We start from the raw sequence: 16,340 nt of genomic DNA, 5'->3' as shown, positions 1-16,340 counted from the left end.
ACGTCCCATTTTCGCCCTCCCCCCCGCTCCCAGAAGCACTGTGAAGGCAAGCCTTCCATGCATCCCCGTTTGGGAAAAACGGGCCCGTTTTTGGCTTGCAGAGTGCTTCTGGAGGCCGGGAAGGGCAAAAACGGGATACAAGGAGGGTTCGGAAGGCCCAAAAAGGGGCCGTTTTTGGCAAAAACGGGGCCTGTGGAGGGTTCGGGAGGCAAAAAACGGGCCGCCATTCGGTCTATAAGACGCACAGGCATTTCCACCCACTTTTTTGGAGGGGGAAAAAGTGTTTCTTATAGTCCAAAAAATACGGTAAGTTTTATCACACTGAACTACTGCATGCAGCGTGAGAAAGAGTTCAGTCTCGCACGCTGCCACTGTCCTATCTGGTCAGGTGACCATGAAGAATGCGGAAGGCTCTACTTTTATTTTTGTTGAACGTAGCTTCTTGGGCTTAAACATTAACTGTGATTATTTTTCATAAGCCTATTTCGCTTCCCATGGTTTGATATTGGTTTATTTTGATGCGAGATAAGAGAAAATGCAGAAACATTAGAACCTTGCGCGTATTATAATTATTTAGCATGATAGCTGACAGCCACTTCTGACTGTGATGCAAAATAATTATAGCACCTTCCACCGCTAGGTTAAAACTTCCGTTCATAGTTACTCTTTGTGTTAGCTGAAATCGATGGGAATTGGGGATGCATTATTATTCCGAAAATCCAGATTCATAAGTGCACAGCATTACAGAAAGTGTAGTGCTCAAAATAAAGTGTTGTTTGAAACACACTACAGGTAGCTCAAAATTTCTGTTGCTAAGTGAGACATTTGTTAAATAAATTTTGCCCCATTTTACAACCTTCCTTGCCAAAGTTGTTAAGAGAATCTGGCTTCCCCATTGACTTTGCTTGTCAAAAGGTCAGATAAAGTGATCACATGACCTGGGACACTGCAATCATTCTAAATTGGAGTCAATTGCTAAACGTCTGAATTTCGATCATGTGACCACGGAGCTGCTGCAACCCTTGTAAGTGTGAAAAACAGTTGTAAGTCACTTTTTTCAGTGCCGTTGTAACCTCAAACAGTCACTAAACAGGACTACCTGAACTCCAATTAACCATAGACCTTGTGTTGTGGCCCAGCAGGAGCCGTTGGAGCTGCCACCAGACTCCGACAGCGAGGGGCCCTATGAGTCGGCTCTGGAGGATGTGGAGGACCCTGGACAGAGTTCCGACTCCGAGCAGGGCACAGAGAGGCTGGTTGGTCACCAGGAGGCGCCTGAGCCTTTGACCAGTAGGGAGGAGACAAGGGAGAGTGATCCAGATGCCAGTAGTGAGTTGTTCCTGGATGCCCGACACCGAGGAGCTAATAGGCGTCAGGAACAGTTGCGCAAGTACAGGAGGTAATTGCACTCAGCTGGTGGTCATTAGGCTCCTCTCCAGACTATAAAAAGACTGCTTGTGCACACACCCCTCTTGCAGAAGTCAACGCATTGACTAAAAGTTGGAGAACTTTTGTCACTAGCTTGGCAGGCTGGATTGCTGCCAAGGCTTGTCTGAGTTGCTGCCAAGGTCCTTATCTATTTGTTATGCTTGGCTTTCAGCCACCAAGGTTTTGGTTTCTTGCTAATAAAGTACATTCCAGTTAAGCTTGTCTCGGCGTTCGTTACTGAACGGAGGAGGGGGTCAGAATACCTTGCCTTATTGATGAGGTTGAGAACAAACATCTTGTCAAATTATTGAAACCTGATGCCAGTTTTTAAAACCTTTTGATTGCATTTTTATTTTATAATGTTCAGAAATCAAAATATTTAAATCCCAGTTTTTTTTTTTTAAAAAATGCTTATCTTGGGGAAATCTTTTAAGCTCATTCAAAGTCCGCAATCTAATAACTGGACTGTAGCCAATTATTCCGATTACTAACTATAGGTAAGAAAAACCTTGCTATTTTAATACTCTCGCCAATCTAATTCCCGCGCTACCTAATCAGGAATCTCTAGAAGTTTGAAGTAAAATGTTAGCGCCCTGAAAATAGCTTCCTTATTCACTGGAATCCAATGGCTACTAGAATCATCTCCAAGTAATGATTAATTTAATTAAAAATGACAAAAAAATAAAATTACCTATAAATACTTGGCCTTCACCTTCTTGGACAAGAAAGCCTTTAGCATCTTTGACTTCAACTGCTGTTCCAGATAATGGTGTTCCCAGTGGTACAGCAGCATCAAATCTGAAAAAAGGATGGGGTGAGCAGGCAGAAGGAAGAGAGATGTAAAACAAGGACTGACAATAAGTATAGAACTGATCAAAGTCAAATGCACCTAAAAAGGCTAGATAATATATTGATAGAAATAGATTCTGAAACAGAACTAGTTAAAACTGCATGATAAAGCGGGCACAAAATTTTGAAGAACCAATAATGATGGAAACATGGGAAAAGATATGGGTAAGAAACGTAAAATTTACGCAGGCCCAAAACCTGAGAGAGAACTTCTACAAGATGTTTTATAGATGGCATTTAGATCCCAAAAAATTAGCTTGTATGTACCCGAACTTGCAACCTAAATGCTGGAGATTATGTATTATTATATATGGTAGACTTGTAAAAAGGTCAAAGCATTTTGGATAAAAATATGGTGGATTATCCAAAATATTTTTAAAAAGAGGATAAAGTTTACTCCTCAGTTATTCTTGTTAGGTATAATTACAGACTGTACAGTTATAGAGACCAATTTGATTCTGAATTTAACAACAGCAGCAAGACTGTTGGCACAGTACTGGAAGAAGGAAGAATTGCCTACTATTCATGAATAACAATTCATGAACTACAATTTGTAGTTTGCTTAACATTCCACTGCAGGCGTCTATCCAATCTACATGTATGTTTGAGTCAGAGGTGGGCTCCTACCAGTTCGCACCTATTCGGTAGAACCGGTTCGTCAAATCTACCGAACCGGTTAGAAGAGGTTCCACCAGTGGACCCGGAAAGCAGGCCACACCTACAAAAGAGGTTCCAAATTTTTTTGAAACCCACCACTGGTCCTTGGATATGATTATTCTACACTATCATGCTCATGTTTATAAAACTCAGTGCCCCTGTGAAAGGTAAGGATGACTACTGCGTTTGTGGTGCAATCAGAACATTGCGTGTGTTGAAGTTGTTTTAACGCAAACCAAAGATGCCTTTTAAAAAACAAGTTTACCTCATATTCTTATGCATGCCAGTGCTGTGTGTGAGGTAATTTAAGGTGGTTCTGACAAGTGTCGTCGGCATCTTCATATCCGGTCACATGGGCGGTGAGCCACTCCCATCCAGTCACATGGGTGGCAAGCCACTCCCACAAAGGAGGCCACACCCACAGAGTAGGTTCGAACAATTTTTGAAACCCACCACTGACTGAAGTGCACAAAAGGGCAGCAAAAATCGAACTTTTTCCTACCGATGATCCATGTCAAAAGCCTCCTCAGGAATCCTGTAACATGTGGCCCAACATGAAACTTCCGTAATGCCGTAAATATTAAAGAGTTGAGTTTTGTTTCCGTTTACTTTCCAGCTTCTCAACACGCTAAGCGCAGGGCAGGCTTCTCCACCAAGAGCTAAGATTCTCAAGGAGGTATCCACAGTCAACACGGTTGATCTAATATGTTCAACTCCAAATCTTTTCAAAAGGGTTGGTGTAGCCTGAAGAAAGCAAGATTCAAGGTTATGACAAGTAGCCCTCGACTTTACAACAGTTTGTATACGCTCAGAATTACACCAGCACTGAAAAAAGAGACAACCATTTTTCACACTCACAAAACCATTGCAGCATTCCCAATGCAATCCTCGGCTGCAATAATAGAGGGATAGAATCAAAATCATGTGAAGCATTGGTATCGCTTTAGAAAGTTTTATTAAGACCCCGCTTAGAACACTGCATCCAGTTTTGGTCACCACAATATAAAGAAAAAAGATGTTGAGATTCTTAAAAGAGTGCAGAGAAGAGAGAGAAAGATGATTAGGGGTCTGGAGACTGAACCATTGAAGAAGGGTTGAAAGAATTGGGTATGTTTAGTCTACTCAAAAGTAGGACTAGGCGAGACATGATAGCAGTGTTTCAATACGAAGGAGAAATTTCCTAACTGTGAGAAGAGTTAATCACTGGAATGGCTGGCCTTCAGAAGTTGTATGTACTCCATCACTGCAGATTTTTAAGAAGAGACTGGACAGCAAATTGTCTGAAATAGTACAGGGTCTCTTGCTCTAGCAGGGGGTTGGACTAGAAGACCTCCAAGGTACCTTCCAAATCTGTTATTCTATGAAATAGTTTTCAATCTGAGACACTCCTGAGCAGAAACTCTGGAACTAGCCATTGCTTATCTCCCGTCATTTGAGTCAATACTAAAAGGGACTTATTCAATAACTTGGTTATGTTAGTAAGAACTTTCTTGGAGAAAACACCGTCATTTGAGGTTTAACCTCATCTATTCCAGAAATGCTCCAAATCTGAAAAAGTTCCCCAAGGAATATACTATATACTATATTAATATGGTTGAAACAGCACTGAAGCACTTCTGATGAAGTTGGAAGAAGACTGATCTGGGAACAAGATGCTACATATATTGACACATTTTTTAAATTCCTACAGACTGCATATGAAAGCCTTGGGCTATTCATCCATCCATCCATCCATCCATCCATCCATCCATCCATCCATTGACTGTGTGTGTGTATGTATATATATGGTCCAGTATAACTCTGGAATGTCTCAAGCAATTTCAACCAAACTTGGTACACAGATAACTTATTCTCTGGAAACAAATACTGTGAGGACAAGACACCCCTAACATCTCTCCGGGTGTGTGTTCTGCTAAGATACAGCCTGTTGTGCCTTAAAATAGATTCTACTGTACTGCTGTAAAATGGCTTCTACTGTACAGCGCAGTAGAGTTGCCATGGTAACAGCTTCACAGTACTCCACAAGGGGGCTCCCTCTGGTAAGGGGGAAAATCCAACATTAGAAATTACATTTGGTCCGGGATTATTTTGGAGGACAAATGTATGGATTAGGATGAATAAATAACCGGGCAACGCCAGGTTATCAGCTATGTGCAATATAAATAGCCTTGGTAAGATTTCTCCTTACTCAAGCAAACAAAACAAGTGAATAGTTTAATTAACTCTCCAAGTTTCTTACCTGTAATACGGTCACTCTGTGCTGCTGGAAGAGAGCCCTGGATAACCGCTGTGGCATCATTTTAATCACTGTGGGTAGTATAAGCAAACATGCGCCACTCGCCAGACTAATGAAGAGGTCAATGACTGATGGATCAAAACTCAAAGGAGAAGCCATAAACACCACATCATCTGGGGTAATTTCAAAAATCTCTCTAAAATAAGGAGAAAAAACACACATCTCTGAGAAATTAGATTTAGATGAAATTTCAAGCAGTTTTGCATTTCTTGCAACACTGATCACACATATGCCAAATTAATCAGTCAAGACTCTTTCTCCCGCTAATACAAGTTATAAATGCTCCAATTCCACCTCTAATTCAGGTCAGCAGTACATAAACTGTAAGCCCTGAATGTCTTGGGAGGAGGGGGGGGCTCTTCCAAAATTTGGAGAAGTATAATGAGGTCAACCCAGAATGAGATTCATTTCCAACAAATATTATAGCTTTCCACATTTCTTTTTTAATCTAAGAGCGAAATACTTGCAAACCAAGATCTATGAACTTATGTCAGATCCATTCCAATTATATTGAAAGCAAAAAACTGGAAATCCAACACAATTTATGCTATTGTTGTTCTTTTCCTTCTTATCAAAATATATCATCATCATCTTCATTTAATGACCCCACGATCCCTTGCAGGGTGGAGTCTGGGCAATGGAGCTAGCAGAGCGTTTTAATGGCCAGATGCCCTTCCTGTCACCAATGCAGAGTTTTGTTCAGCAGATACCGTATTTTTCCAAGTATAAGACGCACCCTTTTCCCTCAAAAAAGAGGCTGAAAATCTGGGTGCGTCTTATACACTGAATACAACATTTTTTGCCTACTGAAACTCTGCCCCCTTCATCAAATAGCCATGCATAGCTTGTAGGGGGCTTTCAGAAAGTTCCTGGGGGCTGGGGAGGGCAGAAACAAGCAAAAAACGGGCCCCCAGGAGCACTCTATAAGCTTCCTAATGCCCCTTTTTTTGACAAAAACCGGGCCCGTTTTCGCGAAAAACGGGCCATTTTTTGCTCATTTTTGCTCCCACCAAACACTCTATAAGCCTCCTAAAGGCTATTCATGCCCTTTTTTGGAAAACAAATGGGTCCGTTTTTGCAAAAAACGGGCCATTTTTGGGAGGTTTGCAATGTGCAAAAACTTTTTTTTAAAAAAATTGCCTCTTCAAAACCTTGGTGTATCTTATACTCCAGTGCGTCTTATACTCCAAAAATACGGTAAATTCTCATTGTGCCCAGAAAGAGAAATATCTGCCTCCACCTAGGATTGAACTCATACCCTCCCAATTGTGAGGCAAGAGTTCCACCTCTAGGCCATGGCACCCCTCCTCTTATCAAAATATATGACTAAGTGTATATGGAAAAACTTACCTAAGGTGAAGAATATTTGGTACGATGCATTTATGAGGCACCCTCACAATTTTGGGGAGTCCTGTTGTTCCAGATGTGTGTAAAATATATGCCAGGGAATGTTTCTCTCTGACATTCAACAAATCTTTGGGTGGTGTAACATCACGTTGCTGTTCTTGACGGACCCTTTCGACCACAGAACTTTTACTCTCTGCATTTCCATATTTGGTCAATGGAAGACCACTCTGCCTTTGGAAAAGAATTAAACCAATTCTTTGCCTTTGAAGAGAATTCTGGTTGTACAAGTGTCCATAGGTAGTTGTGAATTTCTGGAAAGAAAAGGGAAACTTATTCTAATAGAACTTTCATATGTTTAGTTCTCTGTGTCTAAAGTCACCCCAAATAAACTCAATCAAAATAAATCTAGAGCAGCTAATCAAATCAGATGCCTTTCAAGGGAATATAGCTTTTTTTTTTTTAAAAAAAAAAAAGCCAAAATGACAAAAACTAGTAACCCACAGTGGGTGGGATGGTAGGGCTGCAAGATTTGTGCTGCAAAAATCCAAATGACGATTAATGAAGAATGCAAAATGTGGAACGACTAAATGGCCTAAAACAGCACACCAAGACTGTAGACGTGTCAGCATTTAATCGAACTCATGTGCCCAATATTTCACGAGAAATGCTGGACAAGAATTAGAATTGAAATTAATATTCTGGGAGAAACATTAACAATCTCAGTCTTGGTGGGATTCATAATTTAACTGCCCTAAAGATCCATCTGGGTAGGTGGGGCTCGGTGGTCATGTGACTGGATGGGCGTGGCCAACTCAAGGTCACTCAAGTCAATGGGCGCTTTGCCTTAGCTGTTACAATGTAATAAGGGTTAACTGGAGAGGCAGTTTCTGTAAGCAGGGCAATAAAGATGAGGCTAGAAACAACACCAGAATGTTTCCTTCCTGCCTTCCTTACAGGATTAGCCCTGTAAAGTGGAAAAAAAACAAAAGGAGATTTCTTCCAACAATTGGTTGGAAGTTACCAATGGGTTCTTCTGAATAGATGCGAACCGACTGAATCCCACCACTGGTCTTCTGCTCCATATTAAAAAATAAAACCTCTATCAACTAATGCAAATACTGGCTAAAGAAGATGAAACAATCACAGACATTATCTTTTTAGGCTCAACGTTCACCGAGATCTTTCTACTTGAGAGAAGGACTATGATATATCAAGATATTAATATTAAATATACCGATGTTATATATGTCAAATTGGGGACAGAGCACCCTGAAGAAAATCTCATTTCTGTGTCGTGGATGCCTTTGAATTGCAGTGATGAATTAAAGATATGAGTAAACTCTGAGCTGTAAGAACAATTGAGTATTAGATGGAATAAAAACAGACTGCTCAGTGTTTCAAAGCAGTTGGTTTAAGATAGAGAAAGAATTGGGACGAGGTTGCATTCTCTCCTCTTTCTTATTCAACCTGTATGGAGTTAAATATTTGTAAAAGCTTTCTTTAAAATTTTCAATTAAAAAAAAAAAGCAAGTACTGGAGCATTGAATTTGTATTGTTTTCTATTGGATGCGGTGCTAAAATGCTGAGCTTGTCGATCAGAAAGATCAGCAGTTCGGCGGTTCGAATCCTTAGCGCCGCATAAAGGAGTGAACTCCCGTTACTTGTCTTTGCTTCTGCCAACCTAACAGTTCGAAAGCATGTAAAAATGCAAGTAGAAAAATAGGGACCGATCTTGGTGGGAAGATAACAGCATTCCGTGCGCCTTCGGCGTTTAGTCATGCCGGCCACATGACCACGGAGACGTCTTCGGACAGTGCTGGCTCTTCGGCTTAGAATCAGAGATAAACACTGCCCCCTCAAGTCGGTAACAACTAGCACATATATGTGAGGGGAGCCTTTACCTTTATTGGAGCACATAACACCAAAGAGCTAGAAAGCAAAATTACAAAACTGAGTCTCACTTACTTTGGCCATGTCATGCGGGGGAATTCATTGGAGAAAGCAATTAAGTTTGGAAGAATTAGAGGTAAAAGCAGCAGTAATATAAGTCATAAGGTTGTAATTCAAGGACTACTGTACCTAGTAGTACCTTGGTACTCAATATTTAGTAGTTCTGGGATGCGCAATGAGTACCAAAAATGATGAATACCAACCAATTTTTCCTCCATAAGCAATAATATTATAAGCCACAAGGCAGCCAACACTGACAGATCCTAGCTTGTGCAATGAATACCATACCAAACAAACAATGGTACTGGGACAGAATTATTCCATCAAAATGAATTCAGTACCAAATTCGATGAGTTTCAAAGCAATTGAGTACCAAGGAACCACTGGATATAATTACTTAAAATTCTATGGGTTTTGTTGTTGTTAGTTGCGAAGTCATGTCCGGCCCATCGTGACCCCATGGACAATGTTCCACCAGGTCTTCCTGTCCTCTACCATCCTCTGGAGTCCATTTAAGTTCAGGCCTACTACTTGAGTGACGCCATCCAGCCACTTCATTCTCTGCCGACCCCTTCTTCTTTTGCCCTCAATCTTTCCCAGCATTAGGGTCGTCTCCAATGAGTCCTTCCTTCTCGGCCAAAGTATTTGAGTTTCATCTTCAGGATCTGGCCTTCTAAAGAGCAGTCTGGGTTGATCTCCTCTAGGACTGACCGGTTTGATCACCTTGCAGTACAAGGGACTCGCATGAGTTTTCTCCCGCAATGTAGTTCAAAGGCCTCAATTCTTTGGCGCTCAGCCTTTCTTATGGTCCAACTTTCACACCCATGGGTTTACTTCATTGTAAACATAAAACTAATCTAGGTTTGCATAATTGTTTACATTTTAAATATGCCAATTAAAATAAAAATGGGAAACGTTGCACTTACATCAACTTTATCTTCTTCAACAAGAACGTATTGGAAACCACATGTCTTCATGAAGGAAGTATAGAGGCTGGACAAGGCATCTGGATCGATGGGAGAATACGCAGCAGGTACCTGCAGAAGTCTAGCAGAATGAAGCAAGCTATTCTTAAAAATTCACAGAGGGTCCTTACCAACCATAGAGAAGGCTCTCTATGGTTTTCCATGTACTTTTATATTTCACAGCCGGTGTGGGGAACTATGGCCTCTTGATAGTGTGGACTTCAACTCCCAGAACTCCTGGGAACTTTCACGCTGGGCTCAGGAATTTGGGGGGTTGAATCCATAAGTCATAAAAGGACCATAGTTCGCCACCTCTGTTTTACAGGATATTGGATACAATTAATGTATGAGTGCAGCCTAACTACATAAGTTCCTATAGTGAAATGCCAAGGTTTTAAAAATTAAAGGGATTTATTTCTATATGTCTTACTCCATCTAGTGGCTTAAGTTGTTGAAGCAAAAAAGTTAGATTCTACACATATTTATGCCAGCATCTTGTATCCTATTAAAAATTAAGACATTACTACCATGTTTCCCTGAAAACAAGACAGGGTCTTATTTTTTTACCCCCAGAAGGATTTGGCCCAGTGGTGGGTTTCGGAATCCATTGCAACCAGTATGGTTGCAACGGTGCCCGGCTTCCACCATATGAATGCATGCAGCCCACGCGCACATGCACGCAGTGTGCGCATTCATCCTTACCTCTTGCGACATCTCCATGATGCTCCAGCTATGTTGCACCTGTGCCATGCGCTCCGTGCGCATGCGCCAAAAAGCTGAAATACAGGTAAGGAGCTCGGGCGGGCGGGCCCTCCAGAGCTCCGTACCGGAATGGTACTCAGTGCTCCGGGCAGGCACCGGTACGCCCGTACTGGTGCGTACCGCCTGCAACCCACCGCTGGTTTGGCCTTATTATCATGGGGGCTTATTATTTTGGGAGTACAGGAGGTGGCGAGCATGAGACTGGATATCCCATTGCCGCCGTCACATCCCCTCCCTGTTCTTCATGCTGGCTGAACGGCTGGCCAGCACTGCGCTGACATGTCCTGCTGCCATTGCCTCATGGAACAGAACTCTGCAAGGCTGCTTGTGCTATTGCACACACGAACTGTAACACTGTCGCAAGCTTCACCGTACCGGCGCAGCTGGCATTCAGCTACTCGCACCAGTATGTCAAACCTCACGGCAGTGCTGCCGTTCATGCATGTAACGGTACAAAAGCCTTGCAGAGTCCTACTCCACAAGGCGGCAGCACAGCAAGTCTTACAAAGACTCATTTTTGGAATTTATGGCAGGTGGCCAGACGAGAAGTGCATCTTACCTTTCCAATTCCGTCGCGTTCCTTGCCGTTGTGTCCAGGGAAACACATTGTAAAAAAACTTCTCGCGAGTTTAATCAAACTTCTCGAACTCGCGAAGTTTTTTACATGTTTCCCTGGACACAACAGCGATGAATGTGACAGAGCTCCCAATGTCCAGTAAGATGCGTGTCTCGCGCTGGGGCGCAATTTGGGGGGTGGCAGGCGGGGTGGGGGATGGGGTGGGCCGCAAGACATGCGTCTTACCAGACATTGACAGTTCCGTTGTGTCTCTCGGCCGGTCTGTGCAGGGAAACATCTTGCATGGGAAAGAAAGAACTTCTCGTGAGTTCGAGTAGTTGTTAATTACTTGCATTTGCAATAAGTTTTTCTTTATTATGCAAGGTGTTTCCCTGCACAGACCAGCCGAGAGACAAGACGGAACTGTCAATGTCTGGTAAGACGCGTGTCTTGCGGCCCACCCCACCCCATCCCACACTCCGCCTGCCACCCCCTAAATTGCGCCCCAGCGTGAGACACGCATCTTACTGGACACTGGGAGCTGTCACATTCATCGCAGTTGTCCAGAGACGCAAGGGAGCTGCGAGTGTCTGATAAGACGTGTGTCTCGTGCCGGGCGCAATTTGGGGGTGGGGTGGAGCGGGGCATGGGGTGGGGCGGGCCAGGCCACGAGACACACAGGAAGTCCTGCCATGCCTGGCGAGGGGGGAGAAGAAATGGCAAGCGGAGCAGTATCTCCACCCACTCTCAAAAGATGCCAGAAATGAGTCTTTGTGAGACTCGAAACAAATGAGAGAAAGAATGGGGAGAGAGAAAGGAAAAGAAAAAGAAAGCAAGGGAAAGTGAGAGGAAAAAGAGAAACAGAAATGAGAGGGAGGGAAAGAGAGATGCATTTCCCCCCACACAGGGAAACCACAATTGGAAACCCTGCACCCACAGGCAGGGAAACCACAATGCCAAAGCCAAACCACCATACCCCAGGGTTTTGGATTAATGTATTTAATGATCTAAAATGATTTTTATTTTGATCCCCAGACAAGAGGGGAGAATGGGGCAAGAGAAAGGAAAGGGAGGGAGAGAGAGAGAGAGGGGGAGGAAGGGAGAGGAAAAAGAGAAACAGAAATGAGAGGGAGGGAACGAGAGACCCATTTGCCACACACAGGGAAATCCCAATTGCAAACCTTGAACCCCCACAGGCGTGACCCGTCAAAACCGCACTCGCCTAAGCTGCGCCTGATTAAACCGCGTCGCTGACGTCATCAACAGGGCGACAACAGCCAGCGCAGAGAAAGAAGGGCGCTTTAAATAGCGCTTTGAAAGCAAGCCGATTCAAGTTAAGGTAAGGGTTAGGTTTAGGGTTAGGTTTAGGTTTAGGTTTAGGGGGGTTAGGTTTAGGTTTAGGTGTTAATTTTAGGTTTAGGGTTACAGCGTGCTTCTGTCTCCGCGCTGTTGTCGCCCTGTTAATGACGTCAGCTACGCGGTTTAGTCGGACGCGGTTTAGTCGAGCGCGGTTTTGTGGTGGAACCCACACAGGCAAACCACAATACTCATGTATGGTACAACAATCAATTTATTCAAACCCAACAATATTTTCAAACGCAACAATGTTTTCAAACGCAACAATTTATTCCAATATGGTAGTCATGTCATCTTCTTCTATAACATCATCCAAACTGTCCACATCCTGAATTGCATTCTGTGTTTCTCGCGAGTCCAATTTGTTCAACACCATGGGTCCCAATCGTTCATGCTTAGCAATAGCAGTCTCCTTAAAGGAGTACCTCCTGTCCATGTACCCTGCTCTTATTGCATTCGCGACACAATCGTCACCGATTTTGTCCCATGCATTTTTAACCCAATTCGCAAGATCTGTCAGGCCGGGCTTCACAAAATTCCCTCGTTGGTTTCTTATCATTCGGTGTTCAATGTATTGATTTATTTGGACGTGGAGATGTTCCCTAAAAGCCTTATTAATACCGATATCCAGTGTCTGCAGATAGCCAGTCATTCCTGCAGGAATCATTATTTGATCGATCCTGCGTTGGGCAAGAAACCTTTTCATATCCTTGGCACGGTGAGTGCTGGCGGAATCCCACACCACCATGCCTCTTTGACCAGCTCTCCCAACAAGCGGGAGCATTAGCTCCACCCACTTCCTGATGGCTGCTTGGCTGCACCAGGCCTTTTCGGTTTCAAGGGTGTAAATCCCTGAAACCATTTCGATTTTGTTCTTCTTTCCCTTGTTTATCAATAGCGGTGTGACTTTGGTTCCGTCCATCCGAATGGCCAATATGCACGTCAGACGTGCACTGTCGTATCCCGTGGAGGGAATAGGGACGGATGTGGCACCGCTCTGGTCCATGGGGGTTTGAGACCCTTGGCCCATGAAGACGGCTGTTTCATCCATGGCGATAATGTTCGATAGCTGGTACTTGGCAAAGTCAATCCCATCAACGGACGACTTGAACGCAAGGGCCCGTTTGACAAGTTCGCCATCTTCCAGCTTGAACAGTGAGGTGGATCTCCTCAGAGACAGTTCGTGTCGCTGAAGGAAGCTATCCAGCCAGTGCGTGGAGGCTTTGAATTGTTCCCGGGGAATTTGTAACTGTGGTGCCATTTCAAGGGCAAATGCTTGAATATCGGCCCTGCGCACAACCAAAGCCTTTGCTCTCCTGTCAGCGATCCATTCAGAGACGCCGTCTTCAAGTTCAGGGAATAGCGGTTGCCGACCTGATCCACACTTGCGCTTCTTGCCATTTCCCTCCTGCACCTGTTGGCGGAGGTTGTCGTACTCTACTCTCCATTTTCGGACCATACGGAGATCCAACATCTTCTCTTTGCAGAAGGCTGCCAGATTCTTGCCCCGAGAATCCTCCACGATTCCTTTCTTGAATTCCACAGAGTAGCTCTTTCTTTTTGAACTCATCTTGTCTGGGGGGTCAAAATAAAAGCCGTTTTAGATAATTAAATCCAGTACCCCATAACCCTGGGGGTATGGTGGTTGGGTTTTGGCATTGTGGTTTCGCTGTGTGTGGGGGTCAGGGTTTGTGATTGTGGTTTCCCTGTGTGTGGCAAATGGGTCTCTCTTTGCCTCCCCCCCTCTCATTTCTGTTTCTCTCTCTTTTTCCTCTCCCTTCCTTTCTTTTTCTTTCTTTCTTTCCTTTCTCTCGCCCCATTCTCCCCTCTTGTCTGGGGGTCCAAATAAAAGTCATTTTAGATCATTAAATTCATTAATCCAAAACCCTGGTGGTGTGGTGGTTGGGATTTGGCATTGTGGTTTCCCTGTGTGGGAAATGGATCTCTCTTTCCCTCCCTCTCATTTCTGTCTCTCTCTCTTTTTTCCTCACTCTCTCTTGCTTTTTCTTTCTTTCCTTTCCTCCCATTTTCCTTCTCATTTCTGTCTCTCTCTTTTCCTCTCCCTCTCCCTTGCTTTCTTTTTCTTTCTTTCCTTTCCTCCCATTCTCCCTCTCGTTTCTGTTTCTCCCCGGGGGAGGGCCTTCTCTGTTGCAGCTCCGGCCCTCTGGAACGAACTCCCTGTTGAGATCCGGACCCTTACTACCCTCCCGGCCTTCCGCAAAGCCACCAAGTCCTGGCTGCTCCCGCAGGCTGGGGGGGTCTGAGAAACATCTACCTCCATGGAAATTGTGAATGTTGGTTTTGTTTTTAATATGTTGCCTTTGTCTCGTTCCCCCCTTTCCCTTGTCTTTTGTGAGCCGCCCGGAGTCCTCCGGGAGTGGGTGGCATACAAGACAAACAAACAAACAAACAAACAAATAAATAAATTTTCCTCTCACTCTCCCTTGCCTTCTTTTTCTTTCTTTCCTTTCCTCCCATTCTCCCTCTTGTTTGTGTTTCTCTTTTCCTCTCACTTTTTCCATTTTCTTTCTTCTTTCTTTCTCCCCATTTTCTCTCTCACTTTTGCAGTGGTAGGTACCAGTAAGGGGCACGAGGCGCGGCGGGCGCTATTTTTGCCTGACCATCAGCATTACCAGTAAGGAGGGGACGCGAAGCGCGATGGGCACTCTTTTTGCAGTGGGCGCTCTTTTTGCGCGACCATCAGCATTACCGGTAAGGAGGTGGTGTGAGGAGGTTTGTAGGCGCTCTTTTTGCGGCAGGTGTTCTTTTTCCATGGCTATCAGCGTTAGCGGTAAGGAGTGGGGCGCGAGGTGCAGCATGCGTTTTTTGCGTTACTGGTAAGGAGTGAGGCGCAAGGCACAACGGATGCTATTTTTGCTGAAGCCGCTCTTTTTGTGCAGCCATCAGCGTTAGCGGTAAGGAGTGGGGCGCGAGGCGCGGCAGCCGGTCTTTTTGTGGCAAGTCTTCTTTTTGCTGCAGCCACTTTTTCCGCGGCCATCAGCATTACTGTTAGGTACGGTAATGGCATGTGGGGTGCATGGGGAATGTCTCCCCCCCCTTCCCCGCCTCCTCGTTTGTGTGGAAAGCAATTAGAGAAAATGGCGGGGACTAGCTGCACATGCGTTTTAGTTTGGGGGGGGGCTAATTTTCAAAAGGGGGCTTATTTTAGCGCATGCACTGAAAAGCCCGATTGGGCTTAGTATCATGACATGTCTTATTTTCAGGTAAACATGGTAAAATTGTAGGACGTAAATTAAATAGGACATACTATACAAATAAATACTTTAAAAATGATGATAATGAGGTGATAATAGCATGTCCTGCCTTTATGTTAACCAATTTATATAAATGCTTTACCCTAGAATCCAAGAAGGTAGGTTTATCCCCGGATAACAGTAGAGACCGATTTCCAAATTTTCAGTAAGGTTGCAATGTTTCCTCAGGAAGTCTGTAAGCTCTGTAGCAAGGCGCATAACTGTCTTATACTTGTAGTAAACTGGAATCTGAGAGTTGCACGCATCAAAGCACACAGCTCTTCTTTCGGGATATAATCTGGCCGCAGTCTGAACCATCTCATGCAGAGTCATTCTCAATATTTATCCTGCAAAAGGGAAAAAATGAAACCCAATCAATTAATTGAGAGCCAATTTAGTCTAGTGCAGTGTCACTCAACCTTGGCGACTTTAAGTCCTGTGGACTTCAACTCCCAGAATTCCTTATCTTAGTATATTTCATTTTATCTTACTGCACAGGTAGTCCTTGACTTATTATTATTACCATTGAGCCCAAAATTTATGTTGGTAAGTAAGACAGTTGTTAAGTAAGTTTGCCCTGTTTTACAACCTTTCTTAGCAAAGTTGTTAGGTGAGTCATAGCAGTTGTTAGTTGGTAAATCGGTTGTTAAGTGAAGCTGGCTTCCCCATTGACTTTGCCTTTCAGAAGATCACAAAAGGTGATCAGATGATCCTGGGACACTGCGATCATAAATATGAACCAGTTGCCAAGCATTGGAATTTGGATCATGTGGCCACAGGGGGTGTTGAAACAGTTGTAAGTGTGAAAAATGATCATAATTCACTTTTTCCGTGCCGTTGTAACTTTGGTCACTAAACAAATGGTTGTAAGTCAAGGACTACTTGCTTGACTTGCTGGCTGGGGAATTCTGGGAGTTGAA

At 43.8% G+C, this 16,340-nt stretch overlaps 1 protein-coding gene across 1 annotated transcript in view; it reads right to left on the bottom strand.

Moving 5' to 3' along the window:
- The window catches only part of AASDH (aminoadipate-semialdehyde dehydrogenase), a 36,866-nt gene that overhangs the window by 18,280 nt on the left and 2,246 nt on the right, over positions 1 to 16,340 (bottom strand). The window contains exons 2-7 of the mRNA XM_087724700.1: positions 15,524 to 15,767; positions 9,454 to 9,574; positions 6,581 to 6,888; positions 5,174 to 5,366; positions 3,437 to 3,678; positions 2,120 to 2,226 (exon numbers count right to left, since the gene is read on the bottom strand). Of these exons, the coding sequence (XP_087580826.1) occupies positions 2,120 to 2,226; positions 3,437 to 3,678; positions 5,174 to 5,366; positions 6,581 to 6,888; positions 9,454 to 9,574; positions 15,524 to 15,753 (1,201 nt within the window). The 5' untranslated portion in view covers positions 15,754 to 15,767. The remainder of the gene's footprint in view (positions 1 to 2,119; positions 2,227 to 3,436; positions 3,679 to 5,173; positions 5,367 to 6,580; positions 6,889 to 9,453; positions 9,575 to 15,523; positions 15,768 to 16,340) is intronic.

Source organism: Thamnophis sirtalis, unplaced genomic scaffold (assembly GCF_051295495.1).
Source record: "Thamnophis sirtalis isolate CommonGarterSnake01/CBP01778 unplaced genomic scaffold, rThaSir2_p1.2 scaffold_10, whole genome shotgun sequence".
In the NCBI taxonomy this organism is placed as follows: domain Eukaryota; kingdom Metazoa; phylum Chordata; class Lepidosauria; order Squamata; family Natricidae; genus Thamnophis; species Thamnophis sirtalis.
The sequence above is the reverse complement of the archived record's forward strand: the minus strand, read 5'-3'. Positions and strand labels throughout refer to the sequence as shown.